Source organism: Bombyx mandarina, chromosome 20, assembly GCF_030267445.1.
Source record: "Bombyx mandarina strain Sakado chromosome 20, ASM3026744v2".
NCBI lineage: Eukaryota > Metazoa > Arthropoda > Insecta > Lepidoptera > Bombycidae > Bombyx > Bombyx mandarina.
In genome coordinates, this window is record NC_143226.1 from 10,616,128 (window position 1) to 10,639,820 (window position 23,693).

The following is a 23,693-nucleotide window of genomic DNA, read 5'->3' on the forward strand; positions in this document are numbered from 1 at the left end:
TAACTAGGGTGAGAAGTCGTCGTGGCCTAAAGGATAACAGCCTGGCCACGGACATTCGCCGATACGAATATTCGCGCGGTGCGAACGGCGAAGCGTCTAGCGACTAAAACAAGCGCATAGAAATGTACCTAACAAGCCACGCGCACCGGCGACCGGCGAAGCGACCGGCGGAATGTACCGAGCGAATCGCGCGGTGCGGCGGGCGAGCAAAACAAATGCATGAATAAGGACGGCGCAAGCCACGGAGTCGAGCGGTAGTCGCGGCGAATAGTGCAGTGATTAAATGAGTTTAGTTGTTTTCGCCGCGAAAAATGAACGCCGAAATTTTTATATTTTATATTTTTTATTAATTTTTTTTTTATATTTTTAAACTCGTCGTGGCCGAACGGATAAGACGTCCGGTGTTGAGCGATGCACCGGTAGTCGAATATCAGGCGGGTACCAATTTTTGTAATGAAATACGTACTCAACAAATTTTAATGTTCACGATTGATTTCCACGGTGAAGGAATAACATCGTGTAATAAAAATGAAACCCTCAAAATTATAATTTGCGTAATTACTGGGGGTATGACCTCTTGTGAGTCCGCGCGGGTGGGTACCACCACCCTGCCTGTTTCTGCCGTGAAGTAGTAATGCGTTTCGGTTTGAAGGGTGAGGCAGCCATTATAACTATACTTGAGACCTTAGAACTTATATCTCAAGGTGGGTGGCGCATTTACGTTGTGGATGTCTATGAGCTCCAGTAACCACTTAACACAAGGTGGGCTGTGAGCTCGTCCACCCATCTAAGCAATAAAAAAAAATAGTTGAAATACTAGCTAGACCAGCTATTTGGAAGTCTAGCCACTCAAAGTATTTCTCGTACTTCTTGTGGAATTCTCCATCTATAGGTATACTCCGATTCTTATTCAAATCATGTACTTCACAATCTTTTCCAAATAATAGGTCCTGAACCAAAAAACTATTAATTTGTAAGCAATATCGAGATAATTTCGATATAGACATTTCGCTGTCGGACTTCCTTACTAGTCGCGGCGGCGAACGTGAGTACCCGTGGCCTGCAAACGGTGCTGCGCGAATGGTCGCCTCGCCCACCGCTTCGCTGTTCGCACCGCCGATCCCCGTGGCCAGGCCGTAAGACGTCCGGTGCATTCGTGTGTAGCGATGCACCGGTGTTCGAATCCCGCAGGCGGGTACCAATTTTTCTAATGAAATACGTACTCAACAAATGTTCACGATTGACTTCCACGGCGAAGGAACAACATCGTGTAATAAAAATCAAACCCGCAAAATTATAATTTGCGTAATCACTGGTGGTAGGACCTCTTGGGAGTCCGCACGGGTAGGTACCACCGCCCCGCCTATTTCCGCCGTGAAGCAGTAATGCGTTTCGGTTCGAAGGGTGGAGTAGCCGTTGTAACTATACTGAGACCTTAGAACTTATATCTCAAGGTGGGTGGCGCATTTACGTTGTAGATGTCTATGGGTTCCAGTAACCACTTAACACCAGGTGGGCTGTGAGCTCGTCCACCCATCTAAGCAATAAAAAAAAAAGCTCTTATCGGAGTCCACAGAACGCCACGTCACGCCAAACCTTTTTAAATATATTTATTTCTTCTGTGCATGTGTTTGTCACTGAACTCCTAAGCGGCTGGGCCGATTTTAATGAAATTTTCTGTGTACCTTCAGGTGGATTCGAGAATGGTTTAGATTTACAAATCAGCCCGGCATATGGCGCTACAGTCGGTATCTAGATTATTTATCTTTGGAAGTCAATCGTGAACACTTGTTAAGTACGTATTTCATTAGCAAAAATTGGTACCCGCCTGCGGGATTCGAGCACCGTTGCATCGCTCGATACGAATGCCCCGGACGTCTTATCCTTTAGGCCACGACGACTAATATTAGGTTCAAATTTCAACTTAATATTAGAATAAGTGCGGCACTGTTCGAGCCGAATCGCAACTGCCTGCACCAATAAAACTCGCTACAAAAAAATATATGTATGTATCATTTTTATTTACCACCCACTAAATATCGAGCCATCAACGCATTCTCTGGTAACAAAGCCGGAGTGTAAACAAGATATCTTATTTGCCGAACAATAACAACACTAAGGTTATCATTTTTCCATTTACCAATGATCTATGGTACTAGAAATGCCGTTTCAGTTTTATTTTCGATTTCAAAAGCAAATTGGCGGGGCGTGCAAATAGCTTGACTATGTGTCTGTGGTGTAGACAGGACTATGGAAACTATAGAGTATCATAAATGTTGAAGTCACGAAATCCACCGGCATCACAGGCACACCAACCACACTCCAATTGGAACACAAGCGAGGCCTGGGTTAAAGAATGGTCAGCCAGGTGTATCCCACCTGAACTGTTCGAGCTGAGTCCAAACTCCCGCCCACCTGGTTTCAAAGAAAAACGCCCAATCTGGTGCATGCTTAACCACCTGAGAACGATGCTGGTCACTGTAACCAGCTGCGGAAGAGATGGGGCTGGACGGAAAACGAAAGCTGTGAATGCGGATGCCCAGAGCAAACTGTACGCCACATTGTCATGGAATGCCTACTAACGAGATTCGCAGGCCAAGTGGAAGATCTCAAAAATGTAACAAAGAAGCTATCGATTATTTCATAAACTGTAAATTTGAATTATAACCAGGCAGTGTAAACGAATGCCATACGATAAATAAATAAATAAATGTCGGAAATAATAATAATATGTATATTAAAATTAAAATACAAACGCGTTATTCAATGATGAAATTTGTTTTATTGATGTCCAATCGATTCGGGTATGGTTATTATTGTATTCAGTCCGGTCGTAAACAAACACATTCGATGCACATATTCACAATTTTCGAAACTAATCTGTGGGTTTTGAGATTTTTTTTTTACCACGGCAACACTGGACGCGAATTGATGCGGCGGTAGACTTTTTGGCGGGAACGCGAGGAGTGAAGTTGTGTGATTTGTTTTATTTTGTCTATTTAGTGTTTCTTCGGGTTTAAATGTGTAATAATGGTGGTTTATTAACTATTTAATATCTGTGAAAGTGCACAAACGTGGGAAAATAAAACAAAGCCTCTGGACGTAACTTCTCGGGATCCTCCAAAAAGTCCACTGAAAAAATCTCAGTAAATGACCACCATTTTACTAAGATTATGTTTCATCCCATATCATGTCATTTCATCCCAATAGATTAATATCTCAAATTAATCATCTTTATTTCATTTCGTTTCACTCCATATTATCACTTTTCATAAAAATATGAATATAAATTAAAAATAAGACATGACTTAAAGGTCTCAGTTACCAGGTCATAAAATCTCTTAAAAAAAAAAAAAAATTATGCGGCATTCGTGACTTGACATTTATTTGTCACTTCTCGGCCGGCAAGATAGATTCGCGCGATAGATCAACCTATAACAAAATCCTTCATTTAAAAATAAAATATAGGATAGGTAATATGTTACTGCCATCTACACGAGCAATGAGAAACTAATCGAAGCGAGGCCATCTAGTGGCCGACGCCCGCAAACATTTTGTTAAGTGCTTGAGTTGCTGATCTATAGCAAATTTATGACTTTAACAACACAGAAGTTTAAGGGCATCCGCTACAAGATGTCGCTAGTTTCCATACAAAAAAAAATATTTGTCTTAAAGTATCGCAGTATCAGGGCTCTGGATCGCCCTACCTCAACGGAATGGTGGTGTGATCGACAGCGTCACTAGACTGGTGGAGCCAACCGAATCAATTGAATAGTTATTTAAAATTGTTATTAAAAACAAATTCAGTTAACTATTATACATCTGAGGTACTATTATTTGATCTAAGATCTTTTTTGCCACGTACCATCTGGCCTTGGAATGAACTCCCCTCCACGATGTTTTCCGAGCGCTATGACATGTCCTTCTTCAAACGAGGCTTGTGGAGAGTATTAGGCGGTAGGCAGCGGCTTGGCTCTGCCCCTGGCATTGCTGACGTCCATGAGCGACGGTGACCACTTACCATCAGGTGGGCCGTGTGCTCGTCTGCCCACAATAGCAATAATTTTTTTTAAACATATGCGCGATTTGATCAGATACGTTATTTTCCTTCAATCTTGTATTCCAGAATCACTTCTAGTATTATCACGTTAACTCTTTGTATTAAAATATTTTATGCTGCGAACATTTCGTTGGCTTTCCATTCATTTGTTTGTTTAGCATAGTATCTCAGTTTCCCTAGAAACTTGAAAGCTCACAAGGTCGTTCTTCTTCATTATACGGAGTGCTAAAGCTTTTGTACGTCAATTAAAATAACGTACAAACGAAAGTGGGAAAAAAATATGTAGGTGATTATGGTCGAATTTGGATCACTGAGTGAGGACTAGTTATTTAAAATCACTAAACTAAGTATACAGAATTAATGACATTTTAATGACCCCTTGTCATCTTAAATGTGTGCAGTTCGTCCCAACTCCACGAGATGGCGCTTTATTCTGTTTGAGTCGCAAATATTCATTCCACGTCCACTAGAAAATCCATTAGCGCCCTTGAAGCTGGAACCATAGATAATACACATTAATTAGTTATAGATAAGCAACTCAAGCTTTCAACAAAAATGTTTACGGGCGTCGGCTACTAGATGGCTTCGCTTCGATTAGTTCCTCATTGCTCCTGCAGATGGCAGTAACATATTACCTATCTTATATTTTATTTTTAATGAAGGATTTTGTAAATTTTCAGAAACCACAAATTGATAAAATTTAATCAATTTGTCTTTAACAAATAAAGACGTTATGATTTTTATTTTTTATTTTCTGTCCTTAGTTATACAATAATTAAATGCCTTAACTTTAACAACATATATGTTTAGGGGCATCCGCTACAAGATGTCGCTAGTTTCCATACAAAAAATATTTGTCTTAAAGTATCGCAATTTCAGGACCCTGGCTGGAACTATGGCCTCAAGAAGTGACCTAGGTATTTTCTCCCGAGATCAGCAACACTGCTGTCTCATCTAGACTGCCACTAAGCTCAGAGGAGTGTCTTTTACAGCTTTTACAGAACATAGTGCCCCTTTTAGATTAGGGCTCGAGAGAGACGGAAAGACTCTTGGTGCCCTACCAAGGGTCAATCTTTGTCTGTAGACGCCGAACCCTAGCTAATCGGTTTACGTGACGTCATATCTAATCGTTGCAGTCGTCATGGCCCTAAGGATAAGACGCCCAGTGAACTCATACCAATGCGACTGTATCCGTGCTTAAATCCCGCAGGCAGGTACCGATTTTTCTAGAGAATCTTAGGTTAGCGTTATCGACGTTCAACAGATCTATGTAAGATTTTTAAACATAATTAATTCATAGATATCGCTTTCAGCTAACATTCCTAAATGCCACAGAAATCGACATACATCACGCTGTACCCTAATGATTGAAGGAAACCATATCACGTTCACCAACCTATCTATACAGTACATATAAAATAACTCACTCCACTTGTGACGTAAACGACTTCGAATTACCGAAGCATTCCGTGTGTGAAATAAGAAACTTGAAGACAGATGCTTATTGGCTCATTTGAATATTTTAAGTGGATATTAGGTTGATCATCGAACGAAGCGATTGACGTGCGACTGTCATATGTCGTATTCGATAACGATCTAGTAGCTTTCGGTATTTACACACCCATAGATACATTACACTCAGAGAAAGAGGTAGACCTATGAAAAATTGATGGATTGCGTGAAAGACGATTTGTTTAAGAGCGAAGTGAGCGCCCGAGGTGACTGGGAGAAGGGCAGGAGAATGATGATGATGATGAGACAGCTCACTGAGTTTCTCGCCGGATCTTTTTTTTTATTGCCTTTGTAGGCAGACGAGCACACGGCCCACCTGATGGTGAGTGGTTACCGTCGCCTATGGACTTCAGCAATGCCAGGGGCAGAACCAAGCCGCTGCCTACCGTTGAGTACTCTCCACAAACCTCGTTTGAAGAAGGACATGTCATAGCGCTCTCGAAACACCGTAGAAGAGAGCTCATTCCAAAGGCGGATGGTACTTGGCAAAAATTATCTCTGGAAATGCACTGTGGTTGAACGCAGTGGCTCAAGGTAGTATGGATGAACTCTACTCCGATGGCGGGCGGTGCGATGGTAAAAACGAGGTGATGGTATCATCTCAAACAATCAGAGCACTCTCCATAGAACATACGGTACAAAATACATAAAGAAGCGAAGTCCCTCCGAAAACCCAGAGGCTCCAAACGATCCGTGAGAATTCCTATGAATGTTGATGCCATTGATTGATGCAAAGAAAATGTCAGAAGTGACATCCTAAAAATAGAGACAATAGATTGTAAATTTTCGAAAACATTCCAATTCACTCATCGTGAAACATTCCACTGAAGTGTTTTAATACCAAAGATTTTATTTGAATATACTTCGAATCGTAATTTAACAGAATATTGAAAATTTATTGGTGGTAGGACGTCTTATGAGTCCGGACGGGTAGGGTCCATCACCCTGCATATTTCTGCATATGATATGCATATGAAGCAGTAATGTGTTTCGGTTTGAAAGGAGGGCATATCTTTAGGTGGGTGACGACATTAAATTTGAAGATGTCTAAGGGCGATAATCACTTAATACAAAGAGGGCTGTGAGCTCGTTCTCCCATTTAAGCAATAAAAAAAATTGGCATTAATAATTTATTTGAAAACAATCCGATTTCGTTCACAACATTTTAACCCTTTCTTTAAGGTCTAGAAAAGTTTTATTAATCAAAAACGTGTTTAGTTATTACATTCGGACCCTGTTTCACAGTGTTTAATGAATGAAAAATGAAAATGCTGTTTAACATACTTTTTTTTTATTGCTAGACGAGTGGACGAGCTCACAGCCCACCTGGTGTTAAGTGGTTACTGGAGCCCATAGACATCTACGACGTAAATGCGCCACCCACCTTGAGATATAAGTTCTAAGGTCTCAAAGTATAATTACTTAGATTACTAGGGAAGCCCACAATTATTGAAGTTACATAATGTGACAGCTAAACTAAAGAGATCTGGGTCAATCCGAGCTCTTAAAAGTTCGAATTTGAGGGAACAGAGAGAAATAGTATTAAATAAATCCACTTCGCAGACATCTCTGTATCGATCATCGGATTACCACGCTCACAGACATAGCCCGCTTAATTTTTCGCCGGATCTTCTCAGCGAGTCGCGATTCCGATCCGGTGGTAGATTCAACGAAGCACGGCTCTTGTTAAGGCTAGTGTTAGCAAGCCCTCCCAGGCTGAGCCCCGTGAGCTCACCCCCTCAACCGAATTTGGAATAGCCTCTTGAGGCTACCAGCGATTGTAGGGAAAAATAGGGTTACCACACAACAAATTATAAATGCAGTCCATCTTGAGATTTTTTTGTTATTGACGAGACTATATTCCTCGTGTTAAGTACTGCTCCCACCCCTGGATATTAATGATAGCAGGGCTAAATAAAAATATGCAAAATTATTGAACATAGTTTCGATTGGTTACGACTGAGAGCGCTATAATTGTTCTGAAATTGTGTTCGTTTTTGAAAGAAATCTCCATTGAACTTGTATAATCTATGCTTTTATTATAATAATATTACAAAATAGGAAAGTATGTTTTGTATATCCCCTCCCCTTGTTTATCCCCAAATTCACGTCCAAACTAATCAAAGAATTGTTATTTATTTTATAGTGACAGTTTGAAGTCAGCAGAGTGACATAGGCTACCGTTTATTCCAGAAAAAATCGCATTCCCACATGAAACTGTTTTATTGTATATATGAAAAGAAATACGCGACGATTTAGGAAAAAATACATTTTCCATTGACCTCGCGGGTGAAGCTGCGGCTCACAGCTAGTACGTTATAAAATTTGCTTCAGAAAGGCAAAAGATTGAATTTGTTTCGGTAGTTCGCCTTAGGTTTGAGGCTCTTCGAGAAAGCGCTATTAAACCTTACTTTGACATTCTTTAAATTAGTTGAGATATAATTTTAAATAATTCTGAACTTTTAAATAAATTTACAATCACACAATCATTAACCGTATCGGCTGTTCTTAGCATCTGCTATATTAAATGAAAATCATTTATTTCAGAAACCAGTCCATAATATGTGTACCGTATCATTGAAATATTATAAAATGAAAATTTAAATATCATCGATTAATGGCATAAGGAATATATCATGTATTTTACTGTAATTTTATTTTATCTGTGCTGATAAAATAAACTGTTTATCGTTAATCGAAATCGGCAAGTTTAATTATTTATTAGGTTTCCATTGAATGTAATTGTAATTTGTATCAGAGCCATCTACAAGTTTATCGCGGAACTACTAATTAGTTGCAATCAAAACAGTTTCATACCAACCGAACTTTTGTTCTTCTTTCATAGATGGCGCTTTCGTCAAAAATAAGAAAATCGATAAATTTAAAATCTCATGCCTACCGAGCGAGTGATACGTAAAGTAGGATCCGGAATTGCGGTTTTTTTATTTGACCTCACACATTTTAAAGCATGACTCTCTAAGAAGCTTCTAGAATCGCTCTCCCGCTCTTCACACGAGAATGCGTTCTTTGAAAAAATCTTTCCCACCCTCCATTAAAAATAAACAACATTATTTGAAAGATCTATTTATTTCGAGAGCTTTCATAGTAAATAACAATATTCACTAAATTATGTTATACATGACTCAAAGATTGCATAAGCAGTATCGCTAATTATAATTCCGCCCATTATAAATACCCACACATACCTAAAATAACAATCGAATTCACATTAGAGCCCAAGCCATGACATTACCGGCGTGATATCCAAGACTTGAACTACTCAAATTGAACCCGGTTAATCTTCACAAAGCTGTTATAACGTGACTAGGTATTTTTTTAATACTAGTGCATTTTTATTGGGTATGAACGATGGCAAACGGATGGACCGGACACTCATTCCGACCATTTTACCATACATACGTGGTTGACAACAAAATCCTCCCCGTATAACCTACAATTAGTTCACACGTTCTCGTCCCAATCGATTTAATAACACAGAAACGAATTTAATAATAATCGTAATTTTATTCAGTTTTTTTGTTCTAAAGTACAATAAACATGAAATCACTAATAGTTGTAGATGCATTTTAAACACCAAGAAAAGGGAACTTAGTCTATAGAAGCCCGTTCTACATGACATTAATAAAAAAATATTACTAATAACCAAAAACTTAGAAGAGATCCAGCCGAAAAGAGTCTAATAACTACGCCTCATAAAGCCGCTGCGTCTACTGCTAATGCCCAATATGAGGGTCTATCGCTGATGAGGACCTTGAAGATTACGTTACCAACCTCAAAAAAAAAAGGGGGGGGGGGACGGTTAGCTATATTATCGAAGAACATAACAAGCTCTCCGACATAAAAAGTTTCGCAACATATTTTTTTGAAGTGAATACTTCTTTAGAATCGTTGTGATTTCAAACCGGATGCAACGGAAAAAACGACAGGTAAGAGACACAAATACAAAAATGTGTAGGATGAAGCCAGCAAAGAATGAGACAGAAATATGCATACTATTTAATACAGCGCCATCTGTGAGATTTTTTAATACTAACGTGTGTATGAAAGCTCTTGTAGTGAATTTTAATTTAGGATTATACGTGAAATTAAAATATCAATTCACAGAGGGCGCTACCTTACAATTATTTACTAATGACAAAATTTTACGTACACTTAAGACGTTTAGGATAATTGTATTTTAATTTTGGAAGGTTTCACTTCTACCACGTGTGAATTGCACACATTTTGTACTTTTTTTTATTCCTTTTTTTTTATTCCATTAGAACTTATCAAACTTACCCTTAAAACTTATATATGTATATCGATGACCCTACTTGTGCTAATTGTAAATTCTAAAACTAATTTTAAGTTTACAATTTTTGTTGTTTTGTTTGAGACGTTGTGATTTGTGTAACGTTGTTTTCGGTAAGCAAAATCAGGTGGGCCGTGAATACACGTACTCATTTAAGGCAATAATTAACGTGATTGACGTTATTCTAGCTATTAGCGGCGAGGTTAAGTGGCTTTAATCAACAAATAGGTCAGATCTAGTCGTTAATTCGGCCCGCGAAAACTGAAGAGATGATATTTTAAGATAATGATAAAATTTAAGTAGCATATTTTACCTATACTAGACCTTAGAACTTATATCGTCTTCTCGCATTAAAACTGTACTAGAGGTCCTGCAGCAGTCGAAATTCGACTATAATTAATTGGAATTGTAAGTTTGTACACTATTATGATTGTATTTTATACTTCTATAATCACAAATTTCGCCAAGGTTACACTATAAAAAATATTAACAATGACAAACAATATTTAATCTCAATTTGACAACAGACGTCAAGAACAAAAATTTGACAATAAATATAGGTAGTATGCATGCGTGTGTGCGTCAAACACATGGTATGTAGTGTGTGTAATGTTTTCTTTATTGATTTAATGTATCTTTTATTCATTATTTTAAAAAAATATTAGCATTGCGCACTTCTTCTCTATATTCTCTAGAAGTGTGGATAATTTCATACTCCTCCGTCCGCGCAATTTTCGTGAAAAGGGATACAAAGTTTTTGCTTCACGTATTATTAAAACTGTATAATCTCAAAACTTACTAAATTTTACAGGAGAGTGTTTTAAAGGTTTAACATATCATATTTTTAATATTAATCATCTTTGCAACATTTATTTTTTAGTTTTTACCAGTTACATTATCTGTCTTTTAAAGATAAAATTATGTATTAATTTTGTTAATAGTAGTCAAAATATGCGTAAACTAAAAAACTAAAACCTAAAACTAAACTACGCTCTTTTGACAGTGTTTATGAGAAAAATACCGGTGATACCAAATGATTCCGCATATTAACTCAATTTCGAATATTTTTAGAAATTGTACACTTTTAATGCGAAAAGACGATACCTCAAGGTGGGTGGCGCATTTACGTTGTAGATGTCTATGGGCTCCAGTGACCACTTAACACGAGTTAGGCTGTGAGGTCGTCCACCCATCTAAGCAATAAAAATATATTCATGAATATAGTATTCGGCAGATAGATAATAAGTAAGAACAGATCATTACAATTTTTCTATTTTTCTGTTTGCTTATTATTTATAGATGATTTATAAGTAATATTTTTATTTCAACAAAACTTCAGTAACAAGACGAATGTTCCAAATAAAATAAATCCAAAACCTTAATGTCGCTAGGTTAACGTTTGATAGCCTTAAGTCATATGTCCGTTTTTATTGTTATGAACGAATGTGGTGCTGGTATGTCCTGGCTTGAAGGATGCCATTATAGACGAGTCCTTCTTCGTGGTGACACGGGACATGGATGTGAAATCCTGCTGTCCCGAACTGGTAGAGCAGCAGAACGCTCTGCGGAATTCGCGACGAAATTTATCTGAAAAGTAATGTAGTAAAAAGGTTATTGTTTTTTTTTTCTTTTGTTCCATATTTACTATATGAACCGGTTGTGTAGCTGTAAGAAATTAATGGAACCTTAATTGAGTCTCAGTATTATTGTGAAATATCATAGCTATATTGAATTCGCTGTGCCGAACCCACCTATACTATACTATACTTAGAACTTATATCTCAAGGTGGGTGGCGCATATTTATGTCTATGGGCTCCAGTAACCACTTAACAACAGGTGGGCTGTGAGCTCGTCCACACATCTAAGCAATAAAAAAAAACGTAGTGGGATAAGGTGGGAGACAAGAAAGAAGATCATAGCTATATAATATTAATTATTATTATTATTATTTTTATATACTGGTTTTTAAAAAACCTATTTTTAATATCCTTTTTTTTTAAACATTTGTATGATTATTAAGATTTTAAATAAATATAGTAGAATAATAACAATAGTAATAATAATAAAATCATTTATTGCCTTTCACACAGATCCAGATGAATACATTTAGGTAAATAAAAGAAAAGAAAAATAAAAAGGCAAAAGGCTCAGCTAATGTTGTTCAAAGTAGATGAATCCATCAGTGGATCTCCGAAGGCTTGGCTCTGTCCATTGGCATTGCTGACATACATGGGCGATGGTAACTCACCCTCAGGAGGACTGTATGCTCATTTATTGCCAACAAGGGTAATATAAAAAAAAAACTCATATACGAATCCGTCGTGAGTTTTCAAATTGGCATCCTATAAATTCGAATCTATTCCCGATCCTGCGGACCGAATGGAAAGCAGTCGACGTCGCCCAAAACGCGTCATTTCGAATCCTCCTGATCCACTAACGGTGCTTTTAGGTACCTCAAGCACCGGTCATCGTTCTCGTTGAACCTGGCGCTTGCGACGAAGGGCTCGACGAGTAAATTAACCCCCAAACACAGCCCACTGAGTTTCTCGCCGGATCTTCTAAGTGGATCGCGTTTCCGATCCGGTGGTAGATTCTGCGAAGCACGGCTCTTGCTAGGGTTCGTGTTAGCAATGTCGTCATGTCTGAGCCCCGTGATCTTACCTACTAGCTCGACGAATCTAGAATAACCCCTCGAGGTTATTAGAATAGGTAGGAAGGTAGAAAAAAAATCTACACTAGCCGAATTGAACGCTGGCTTACAAGCTAAGAGGGTAGTGGTGACTGGTCATCTCGGAAACTAAAATGGCAATGGACAGGACATACAATAAGAGGCATCGAAAAATGGAACAAAAGCATAGTGTGTTGGTACCCTAGAGATAGAAAAAGGAAACGAGGCAGACAGATTCGGAGGTGGGAAGACGAGATAAAGACGGTAGCAGGAAAACTATGGACAAGGAAAGCTCTAAGCCGAGTAGAGTGGATAGAAATGGAGGAGGCCTTTGCCAAAGTTGGGCAAACAGACGAAGTTGTCGATGTCATCGACTCGGCCGAGTCGTTAATATAAGTTTATTATTTGTAAATATCCTTTGCATCTGAATAAAGGCTTTTATTATTATTACAAGCTAAACTCACCGCTCATGAGGTTGTAGATCAATGGATTTATGGCAGAATTCGCGTAGCACATGACGTGCGAGACAAGCGCCCAAATAGTTATGAATTCCGTTTGTCCCATATCAATGGTGTAGCTGTAAGAATATTTATGATTTATTACTACTAACATAATACCTTCTTTTTTTTTTCGGGGGAAATCCTCATGGACCTCCGCCTGGGGAAAGGCGGAGGGGCGTGCCGGACTCCTACCGGCTAAAACCACCCCGGTGTCCACCCACAATACCTAGCTTAACGTTACGACATATGATTGATGTGGTTACATTGAACTGTTACTAAGCATATCTATTTATTAATACGTGACACAAAAATTGTGTAGGTACCGCTTTTTACGAAAATTGCGTAATGATGAGTAAAAAATTTCCCCCCCTTATATAATGATAGTTATGTGTTAGATTTTTTAAGTTAACTAACATAGATTATAAGTAATTATTACTAACAAAATGTTATGGTTTTAAAAAAAAAAAAAACTGAAATTAAGTATTAATAATAATAATAATAATAATAATATTATAATAGTTTATATAGAGTGCAGAATGCAATTATTTTTTTTAATTTTGCTTAGAAAATACATTTAATCAATAAATAAAATATTACACACACTACCATGTACTTGACACAAACACACATATATATATACTCTTTGTTTATGTCCAACTTTTGTTGTTGTTTAAAGTCTGTGGTCAAATTGAGAATAGATGAATAATACGAGTAATAGTTTTGGCGAAATCTGGGATTATATTATAGAAGTATAGTAAGTGTTTGACAATAGAACCATAATAATGTTTAAACATTTTTTTTTATTGCTTAGATGAATGGACGAGCTCACAGCCCACCTGATGTTAAGTGGTTACTGAAGCCCATAGACATCTACAACGTAAATGCGCCACCCACCTCGAGATATAAGTTCTAAGGTCTCAGTAAGTTACAACGGCTACCCCACCCTTCCAACCGAAACGCATTACTGCTTCACGGCGGAAATAGGCGGGGTGGTGGTACCTACCCGTGTGGACTCCCAAAGGTCCTACCACCAGTGATTACACAAATTATAATTTTGCGGGTTTGATTTTTATTACACGATGTTATTCCTTCACCGTGGAAGTCAATCGTGAACATTTGTTGAGTACATATTTCATTAGAGAAATTGGTACCCGCCTGCGGGATTCGAACACCGGTGCATCGCTACATACGAATGCACCCGACGTTTTATCCTTTAGGCCACGACGACTACAATTTGAATTAATTAAAGTCGAATTTCGATTAGGTACTGCGGGACCACTAATATAAATACGCAAATAATTATCAATGCCACAAATAAAACGAATAATCTATATTTAACTACATTTATTATGTTTTTATTACAAACTAGTGACCCGCCCACGCTTTGCTTCGGAAACATTAAATTTTATTAGTGATAGTTGAGTCCCGCGATGTTAACCGCGGTTATTGTCGTACCGCGGGTGACGCCGCGGGGCGAAGCTAGTCTAAAAAAAGTGGCCTACGTTATTTCTTATATCATCAGCTACCTGTCAGTGAAAGTCCCGTCAAAATCGGTCCAGCCGTTCCAGAGATAAGCCGGAACAAACAGACAGGCAGACAGATAGACAAACATTGTAAAAAACGTTATTTTGGTGTATGTACCGTATATATATTCATATGCATATAGTAAAAAGCGGTTATTTCAATATTACAAACATACACTCCAATTTTATTTATATATTAATAATAATAATAACACTTTATTTGACACCACATGTACAGAGTGAGCAAATAAAACAAATAATAGTCGGTGACATAAATTGGCGGCCTTATCGCTGAAAGCGATCTCTTCCAGGCAACCTTGCAGGGAGAGGAATATGTGAACTGGACGGTACTATATCATAATAAACTTACATAAAAATATATACATAAATACACATGTGAAAAATAAATACAATATAAGATAGACTCACATACGAATAAATACAAATAAAATACAAATAAATATAACAAATAAAATACAAATAAATATAAAATTTTATACGACAATGTTTTTATTCGTTAAAAAGTTATTTTAAGTTTTATCGATTAAAAACAAATAAATACTAAAAATATGCAATTAAATACAAAATAAGTAGCAACTTGTACAGTTATATTGTAAGAGCCATATTAATGTGCAAGGTAGTGCGATTTTAATCTGAATTTGAAAATGAAATTATATGTATAGATGTAAATGTTTTTTGTTCGGATGTTTGTAACTCAGTGACGCAAAAATGGCTGAGCGAAATTTCAGATAGAGTTAGTTGAAGCATGTGTTTAAATACGGATTTCCTCAATAAAATTCGGTATTTTAGGTTAGAGCATCGATATATCGCCGGAGCATGTATTAAATACGCGTTTCCTTAATATATGAATACAATAATTCTGTTAATTGGTTGTACGTCTTGTGAGTCCGCACGGGTAAGTACTACCACCCTGCCTATTCCTGCCGTGAAGCAGTAATGCGTTTCCATTTGAATGGTGATGCAGTCGTTGTACCGTAAAAAAATCGGTTGTCTGTAAAGTCGGTTTACTGACGATAGTTGAACGTGACAACGTCATAAGAAAATACTGATGGAATGATTTCATTTTTCAATTATCGCAATTATCGTTGCTATAAACAATTGACACCACATTCACTTTTCACTGAACTTCATACCTACTTGACGAAAACATGTTTTTTTTTTTTTTTTATTGCCTTTGTAGGCAGACGAGCATACGGCCCACCTGATGGTGAGTGGTTACCGTCGCCCATGGACTTCAGCAATGCCAAGGGCAGAGCCAAGCCGCTGCCTACCGCTACGCCTCGCCTCAGAGCGAGGTAACGCCGCATGAGTCATGTTTTTTCGTGCGTGCAGCCGGCTCCATCGAATTATAAGACGTTGTCACGTCAAAACCTTAGAACTCATGTCTCGAGTTAGGCGGCGGCATTTACGTTGTAGATATGTCTATGGGCTCCGGTAACCTGTTAACACCAGGTAGGCTGTGAGCTCGTCCACCAATCTAAGCAATAAAAAAATGTATTTACATCGTTACAAGGCTTACTAATGCGAAGTCATACATGCGAATTCTCACAAACTACCAAGTGTCATTTTGAATAAATTAGCATAGTTCATTAAATATTTGCTCGTGAAATAATGACGTTGCCAATAAGTTACGCTTCAGAAATAATACCTATGTCGCGGCTTTTCGTATTTCGCCTTAATCTACATTTGCTTTGTGGGTAAAACATGTCGTCTTAAGTAATACGCCATACCACCAATACGGTTACGTGAGGCAGGGACGACTTTTACGTCTTTTAGGTTAGGTAATCTATAAGGTAAACAGACTTGAATGGTCTCTTCGAAAGAGGATATCCGAGTGAAGAGTGTGAGTGCAGAGATGACGTATGATAGACTTCAATTTTAAAAGAGGACATGCAGTGTCGACTCCACATAGGGGCTTAAGGTAAGAAGATGATTTTTTTATTTTTTTTATTGCTTAGATGGGTGGACGAGCTCACAGCCCACCTGGTGTTAAGTGGTTACTGGAGCCCATAGACATCCACAACGTAAATGCGCCACCCACCTTTAGATATAAGTTCTAAGGTCTCAAGTATAGTTACAACGGCTGCCCCACCCTTCAAACCGAAACGCATTACTGCTTCACGGCAGAAATAGGCAGGGTGGTGGTACCCACCCGCGCGGACTCACAAGAGGTCCTACCACCAGTAATTACCCAAATTATAATTTTGCGGGTTTCATTTTTATTACACGATGTTATTCTTTCACCGTGGAAGTCAATCGTCAACATTTGTGACAGAAATATGTGTAACATTGAAGATGACACATTATCGCTATAAGACGGCCGGTGTACTGGTATCGTGACAATGCGGTTGTGCCCGTATTCAAATCCCGAAGGTGGGTATCAAGTTTGTTAATAAAATACGGCCCAGATAGTGTTAATTGATTACCAGAGCCTTTTTTTATTGACCTTGTAAGCAGACCAGCGTGCGGCCCACCTGATGGTGAGTGGTTACCGTTGCCTATGGACTTCAGGAATACCAGGGGCAGAGCCAAGCCGCTGCCTACAACATCTATAGGCATTACTACGTAAATGCGGCCATCCACCCGTTGGCGCCTTAAGTATATACCAATTACGCAAACTGTGTAGTTATTCCGGGTTTGATTTTTTTACACGATGCTATTGCGTCGTCATAATATTTCTTAAATGTAGATAAAGAACTCCGGTAGTTTGGCGTCAATCGATACGAGATCGCTGGAAGCTTAAGGGGGCTTAAGCTAAGGGGGACGATTAGGTGACCTCACAGGCTCAACCTGAGAGAAGTTGCTAACACCAGCCCTAGCAAGAGCAAGTGCTTCGCATATACTACCACCGGATCGAAACCGCGACCCACTGAGCAGACACGGTGGGCTGCGTGGGATACCAGTACACTATTAGAAACACAGCCCATACGAAACCACGAAACTTGAAAGGAGATAATATAAAATCGTGGAAATAACAATTAATGTAATGTTTCTTATCCTGTTGATACTAGTCAGGATATTAGAGCGTAGTTTTAAAAATTTTGATATTATCATTGGACCTTGATGCACCTGTAAATTTTTAAGCTGATTCGAAGTCTTGAAATCGATAAATCCTGGTCCACCCATCAAATCAATAAAAATAAAAACTCAGTTGCATCGTCTATCAATTGAACAACTCTTAAAATCTTAACTACTGCAGAACGGACCAATGTTTCGGAGCTTACGACATCATATTAGAATTGAAATCGAATATTTATTAGTTACTAGCTGACCCGGCAGACTTCGTAGTGCCTGAATCGATAAATAAAAGACCTAAGCTTTTGTATAAAATAAACTTAAAACAAACAAAAGGAATCCGTCCGACGGGGGACACATCAAAGGAAAAACAAAATTGTTATTTTTATTTAATTCCGAACATTTTCATATTTATCTAACCTTTTAAACCTTCTCTGGACCTCCACAAATAATTCAAGACCAAAATTAGCCAAATCGGTCCAGCCGTTCTCGAGTTTTAGCGAGACTAACGAACAGCGATTCATTTTTATATATTAAGTATACATTACGCACTAGCGACCCGCTCTCGCTTCGCTTCGGGAACTGTAATTTATTACTTATTGATCTTATTGAATTCTCTTTTATACAAATCTGGGCCTGACAGTAACAAACAAAAAACCTGATCTTTCCTCTCCTTATATTCATGGTTTACTATTTTGGTAATAATAACTTACAAATAAAAGATAGATATATGCTGTCACGGGTTTTTTGTAGGACTATTTAAGATAAGCATTTACATTTTCATTATATACGTGTCACTCCAACGGCTTTTGCAGCGCATGCCAAAACAGATTTTGGCAGACTTTTTTTCTTTTATTTGCCACTTATCGTTATATTTTGGGTAATTCACACTTTAGCTTTATAAATTATAGCCTATGTGTTATTGTGATGTTTTTTTTTTATTGCCTTTGTAGGCAGACGAGCATACGGCCCACCTGATGGTGAGTGGTTACCGTCGCCCATGGACTTCAGCAATGCCAAGGGCAGAGCCAAGCCGCTGCCTACCGCTTAATACTCTCCACAAGCCTCGTTTGAAAAAGGACATGTCATAGCGCTCGGGAAACACCGTGGAGGGGAGCTCATTCCATAGCCGGATGGTACGTGGCAAAAAAGATCTCTGGAAACACACTGTGGATGACCGCAGTGGCTCCAGGTAGTATGGATGAACTCTACTCCGGTGGCGGGCGGTGCGATGGTAAAAACGAGACGTTGGTATCATCTCGAACAATTCCTCAGAGCATGTGTCAGCTATATTATTGTAAATTTTCATCAAGATCCATTCTGTAGTTTTTGCGTGAATGAGTAACAAACATACAACCATATGTACATGCTTACTAAGTTTCTAGTTTATAATATAATTGGGATAAAATTAGACAAAAAAACACGCATATGATATTTTAATTAGAGCTTATACTAGGTAGTACATGTGCGTTAGGCATCTGATTGTTTGACTACATTAATTTGTATTTGGTTAAAGGCACTGATTGAATTATAAATTATCGATTCATTGCTAAATGAATTTATCAACTACATGGACACATTACAGAAATACGCTCTATTGTATATTCATTTATACTATAAAACGTATGTATGTAGGTATATGTTGGTTCTAGAACGTCCTCGGCAAAGGAATGGCATGATTTGAAAAAAAAATTAACTCATATAAATGACTAGCGACCCGCCCTCGCTTCGCTTCGGAAACATTAAAACACACATGAAACCAAAAAAATAAAATTTTTTTTTTTTTTAAAAAAGCCTATGTTCATCAGGGACAATGTCGGCTTCTAATGGAAAAAGAATTTTTCAAATCGGTCCAGTAGTTTCGGAGCCTATTCGAAACAAACAAACAAACAAATCTTTCCTCTTTATAATATTAGTATAGATTATTTTTTTAATCTTGCGACGACGTTAGTCTAATGTCTAATGTAACCACCTTCTTCTCTAATAGCTATAACCACTTACTACCTGGTGTTAAGTGACTACCGAAGCACAGTTGTCAACGTTAATTCCACCTTCAACTTGGACATGAGTTCTAAGACCAAGTTTAATTGTACAACGGCTGCTAATAAACAGGGCAATGGTACCTAAAAATCCGGGCTAACTAGACGCCCTACCACCAGTAAAAACCTTATTTCCATCTTGTGATCTAAAAAAAAACTATAACATTTATTTTAAAAAAATACGTGAAATGTTTTTTTTGTGAATTTACTGGTGGTAGGACCTCCTGTGAGTCCGCGCGGATAGGTACTACCACCCTGCCTATTTTTGCCGTGAAGCAGTAATGCGTTTCGGTTTGAAGGGTGGGGCAGCCGTTGTAACTATACTAAGACCTTACAGCTTATATTTCAAGATGGGTGGCGCATTTACGTCGTAGATGTCTATGGGCTCCAGTAACCACATAACACCAGGTGGACTGTGAGCTCGTCCACACATCTAAGCAATAAAAGTGAAAAAAATAATCGAATTAGGTTGTGGTCACAACTTACCGCATCACAGACAACAAGTGAACCGGGAAATAGCAGACGGCGAACATTATCACAACTGACACCAACATTTTAGCTGCCTTCCTTCTAGAACGGAGTTGTGCTAAAACAAACAGAAAATATTCATGAGTTCGAACGCCCCCGTCCACTTGAAGTTAAGCAGCTTCCACTGGTGGTAGGACCTCTTGTGAGTCCACACGGATAGGTACCACCACCCTGCCTATTTTTGCCGTGAAGCAGTACGCGTTTCGGTTTGAAGGGCGGGGCAGCCGTTGTAACTATACTGAGACCTTACAGCCTATATCTCAAGGCGGTGGCGCATTTTCGTTGTAGATGTCTATGGTCTCCAGTAACCATTTAACACCAGGTGGGCTGTGAGCTCGTCCATCCATATAAGCAATAAAAAAAAGAGAGTCCACAGGGGTCTCAATGTCGTGACCCACTTTGAGACAGTGAGAGTGGGTAATAAAAAAACCGTTATTATACCCATGTCAGAGCAAATTTCGGCCTTTAGCTTGAACCTCTTATTTCCAGCACAGCGCGCTTCCAATCCCTCTTTAACCATGGCTCAAGTGATATCCCAAGGCAGACGATGACGTAATGATTCCCGAAGCCGAAACTTATATGATGCGAAAACAGCATTAACTCTCTATCTGCCATGTTCCCTCGTCACTATAAATATCATGTCACTAGATCGCTTATTGTAATACATTACGTAAAATTATTTTATTTTTGTTATATAAATCAACGTAAATATCATTTTTTGTATCAGACGAGAGTATGGCCTAGCTGATAGTAAGTAGACACTGTAGCAGGTGGACATCAGCAATTTTACTGATGCTAGGACCTCTTGTGAGTCGGCACGGGTAGGTACCACCGCCCCGCCTATTTCTGACGTGAAACAGTAATACGTAATTAAACTTGAGACCTTAGCACTTATATCTCAAGGTGGGTGGTGCATTTATATGGTAGATGTCTATGGGCTCCAGTAACCAATTAACATCAGGTAGGCTATGAGCTCGTACACCCATTTAAGCAATAAATCAAAAGCTAAGAGCACAGCCTAACAACTGTCTGTTGCTGAAAATGCCTAGTAAGCTTTTACGGGCGCTTTTAAGCCATCACGGCTTTGTTGGTGATCCGGGATGCAGCTCCGCCTCCACAGTAAAATATTATGTTCCAAAAATGAGATAAAGGAGAAGAAACAGGGCTGAATACCAAATACTGGCCAGGTCACACTAGGCCTATATACCATCACCGTAATTTCTTACATACTCTATACCGCATTTTTTTGCTTGGATCGGTAGACGAGCTCATAGCCCACCTGGTGTTAAATGGTTACTGGAGCCCATAGACATCTATAACTTATATTTCAAGGTGGGTACCTTGAAATATCAGTTCTAAGGTCTCAAGTATAGTTACAACGGCTGCCCCACCCTTCGAACCGAAACGCATGCTTCACGGCAGGAATACGCGGGGTGGCGGTACCTACCCGTGCGGACTCACAAGAGGTCCTACCACCAGTAATAACCCATCAGATAAATAATATTTAACCCATCACACGTTGGTTTGACACGAAACCAAAATCTTTTAAATATTCCGAAAACTATTGAATTTCATCGGAAAATTATTCATACCCCGAAACGCGCCAAATATCCTTCGACGTTGAAAATTAAGATCCTTCGTAAATTTCTCATCTTACGCGTTGCTTTTGAGTATCGTTTCCAAGAAATTAATTTCGATTATTAAAATGTAATAAGAAACTTGCTGTTTAGTTATGGCGAAAACATTTTTGTGCAATTCGTAAAAGAGGTGGCTTTTCGAAGTGATCATCTCAATATTTTTTCCTCCCTACTTAATCTTTGGTAGCTTTTTTTTCTCTCCTACCTATGCTGATAGCCTTGAGAGGCTATTTCATCTTCTTCTTGACGTGTAGTTAAGCTCACGAGGCTCAAACCGGGAATGTTGCTAACACCGGCCTTAACAAGAGCAGTGCTTCGCAGAATCTACCACCGGATCGGAAACGCGAGTCACTGGGAAGATCCGGCAAGAAACTCAGTGGGCTGTGTCTATAGCTTAATTCACTCGTCGAGCCCTTCGTCGTAAACGACGAGTTACAAGGACGGTGACCGGTGCTTGTGGTCCCTAAAAGCACCGTTAATGGATTGGGAGGATCCGTAAGGAAGTGTTTTGGTAGCATAAGGGGCTATTCCAACTACGCGTGGACTGCTAACGGAGCTCAATCTGGGAGGACTTACTAACACGGGCTAGTAGCTGTAGTAAGACAGACTAGTTGCAAGAGCTGTGCTTGCTTCGCTGAATCTACCACCAAATTCGAATTGCGACCCACTGAGAAGATCCGGCAAGTAACCTAGTCGGTTGTCTCTACGGGGTAGGCTGGACGTCGAAATCTTCGACGAATTTGACCAGAACGGTAACCGGTCCTTGAAGTGCCTAAATGTGCTGAGATTGGTACGGGATGGTCGGATAGGATATGTCTGAGGTCACGGCGGTTTTGGGTCGTCTCGTCATATGGGTCGGTTATGTAAGTAGGCGACCACAATAAGGAATCTAATGAAATGAAAATGAATTATTTGAACAACAAGTCCATTTATGTCCTTTAACTGGTGGTAGTACCACATGTGAGTCCGCACGGATAGGTACCACCACTCTGCCTATTTCTACCGTGAAGCAGTAATGCGTTTCGGTTTGAAGGGTGGGGCAGCCGTTGTAACTATATATATATAATTTTTTTTTCCTACCTAAACTGATAGCCTTGAGAGGCTATGTCAGCGTAACCCTAACTTTAGTAGGTGAGCTCACGGGGCTCAACCTGACGATGTTGCTAACACGAACCCTAGCAAGAGCCGTGCTTCGCAGAATCTACCACCGGATCGGAAAACGCGACCCACTGAGAAGATCCGGCGAGAAACTCAGTGGGCTGTGTCTAAGAGTTAATTTACTCGTCGAGCCCTTCGTCGCAAGCGACGGGTTCGACGAGAACGGTGACCGGTGCTTGAAGTACCTAAAAGCACCGTTAGTGGATCGGGAGGATCCGAGATGACGTGTTTTGGGCGACGTCGACTGCTTTCCATTCTGTCCGCAGGATCGGGAATGTAGTTACCGGCGGCCACGATGAGAGGGTTCTCGTGTCGTGCCGCTTTATCGAAGTGGCGCATGGACGCCGACTGTAGATACTTACTGATGGACTCTAAGTCCAGGTCGTCATGGAGGTCGACGTTCCTGACGAACCACGGGGCTCCGACGGCTATCCTGCAAAAACGGGATTGAATGATTTGGAAGGATTTTAAGTGTATGCGGGCCGCGTGAGCGAACACTACACTTGCATAGGTCATGACGGGGCGTATGCAAGTTTTGTAGAGTGTCACCTTATTTCTAAGGGACATTTTACTTCGCCTACATATCATCGGGTAGAGACGTCCTAGAATGAAGGCGGCACGGTCGCGTACCGTCTTGATGTGGGGGCGGAATGTCATCCTACTGTCGAGGGTGACGCCTAAGTATTTGACCTTCGGGGCCCACGGTATGGGCTGGTCGA

The 23,693-nt window shown here is 39.3% G+C and overlaps 1 protein-coding gene across 1 annotated transcript in view; it reads right to left on the reverse strand.

Annotated features, from left to right (window-relative positions):
* Window positions 1–8,640: 8,640 nt before the first annotated feature.
* Window positions 8,641–23,693, reverse strand: part of NGR-A16 (neuropeptide receptor A16) — an 82,418-nt gene continuing 67,365 nt past the window's right edge. The window contains exons 6-8 of the mRNA XM_028173647.2: window positions 20,138–20,237; window positions 13,018–13,130; window positions 8,641–11,471 (exon numbers count right to left, since the gene is read on the reverse strand). Coding sequence (XP_028029448.2) covers window positions 11,293–11,471; window positions 13,018–13,130; window positions 20,138–20,237 — 392 coding nt within the window. The 3' untranslated portion in view covers window positions 8,641–11,292. The remainder of the gene's footprint in view (window positions 11,472–13,017; window positions 13,131–20,137; window positions 20,238–23,693) is intronic.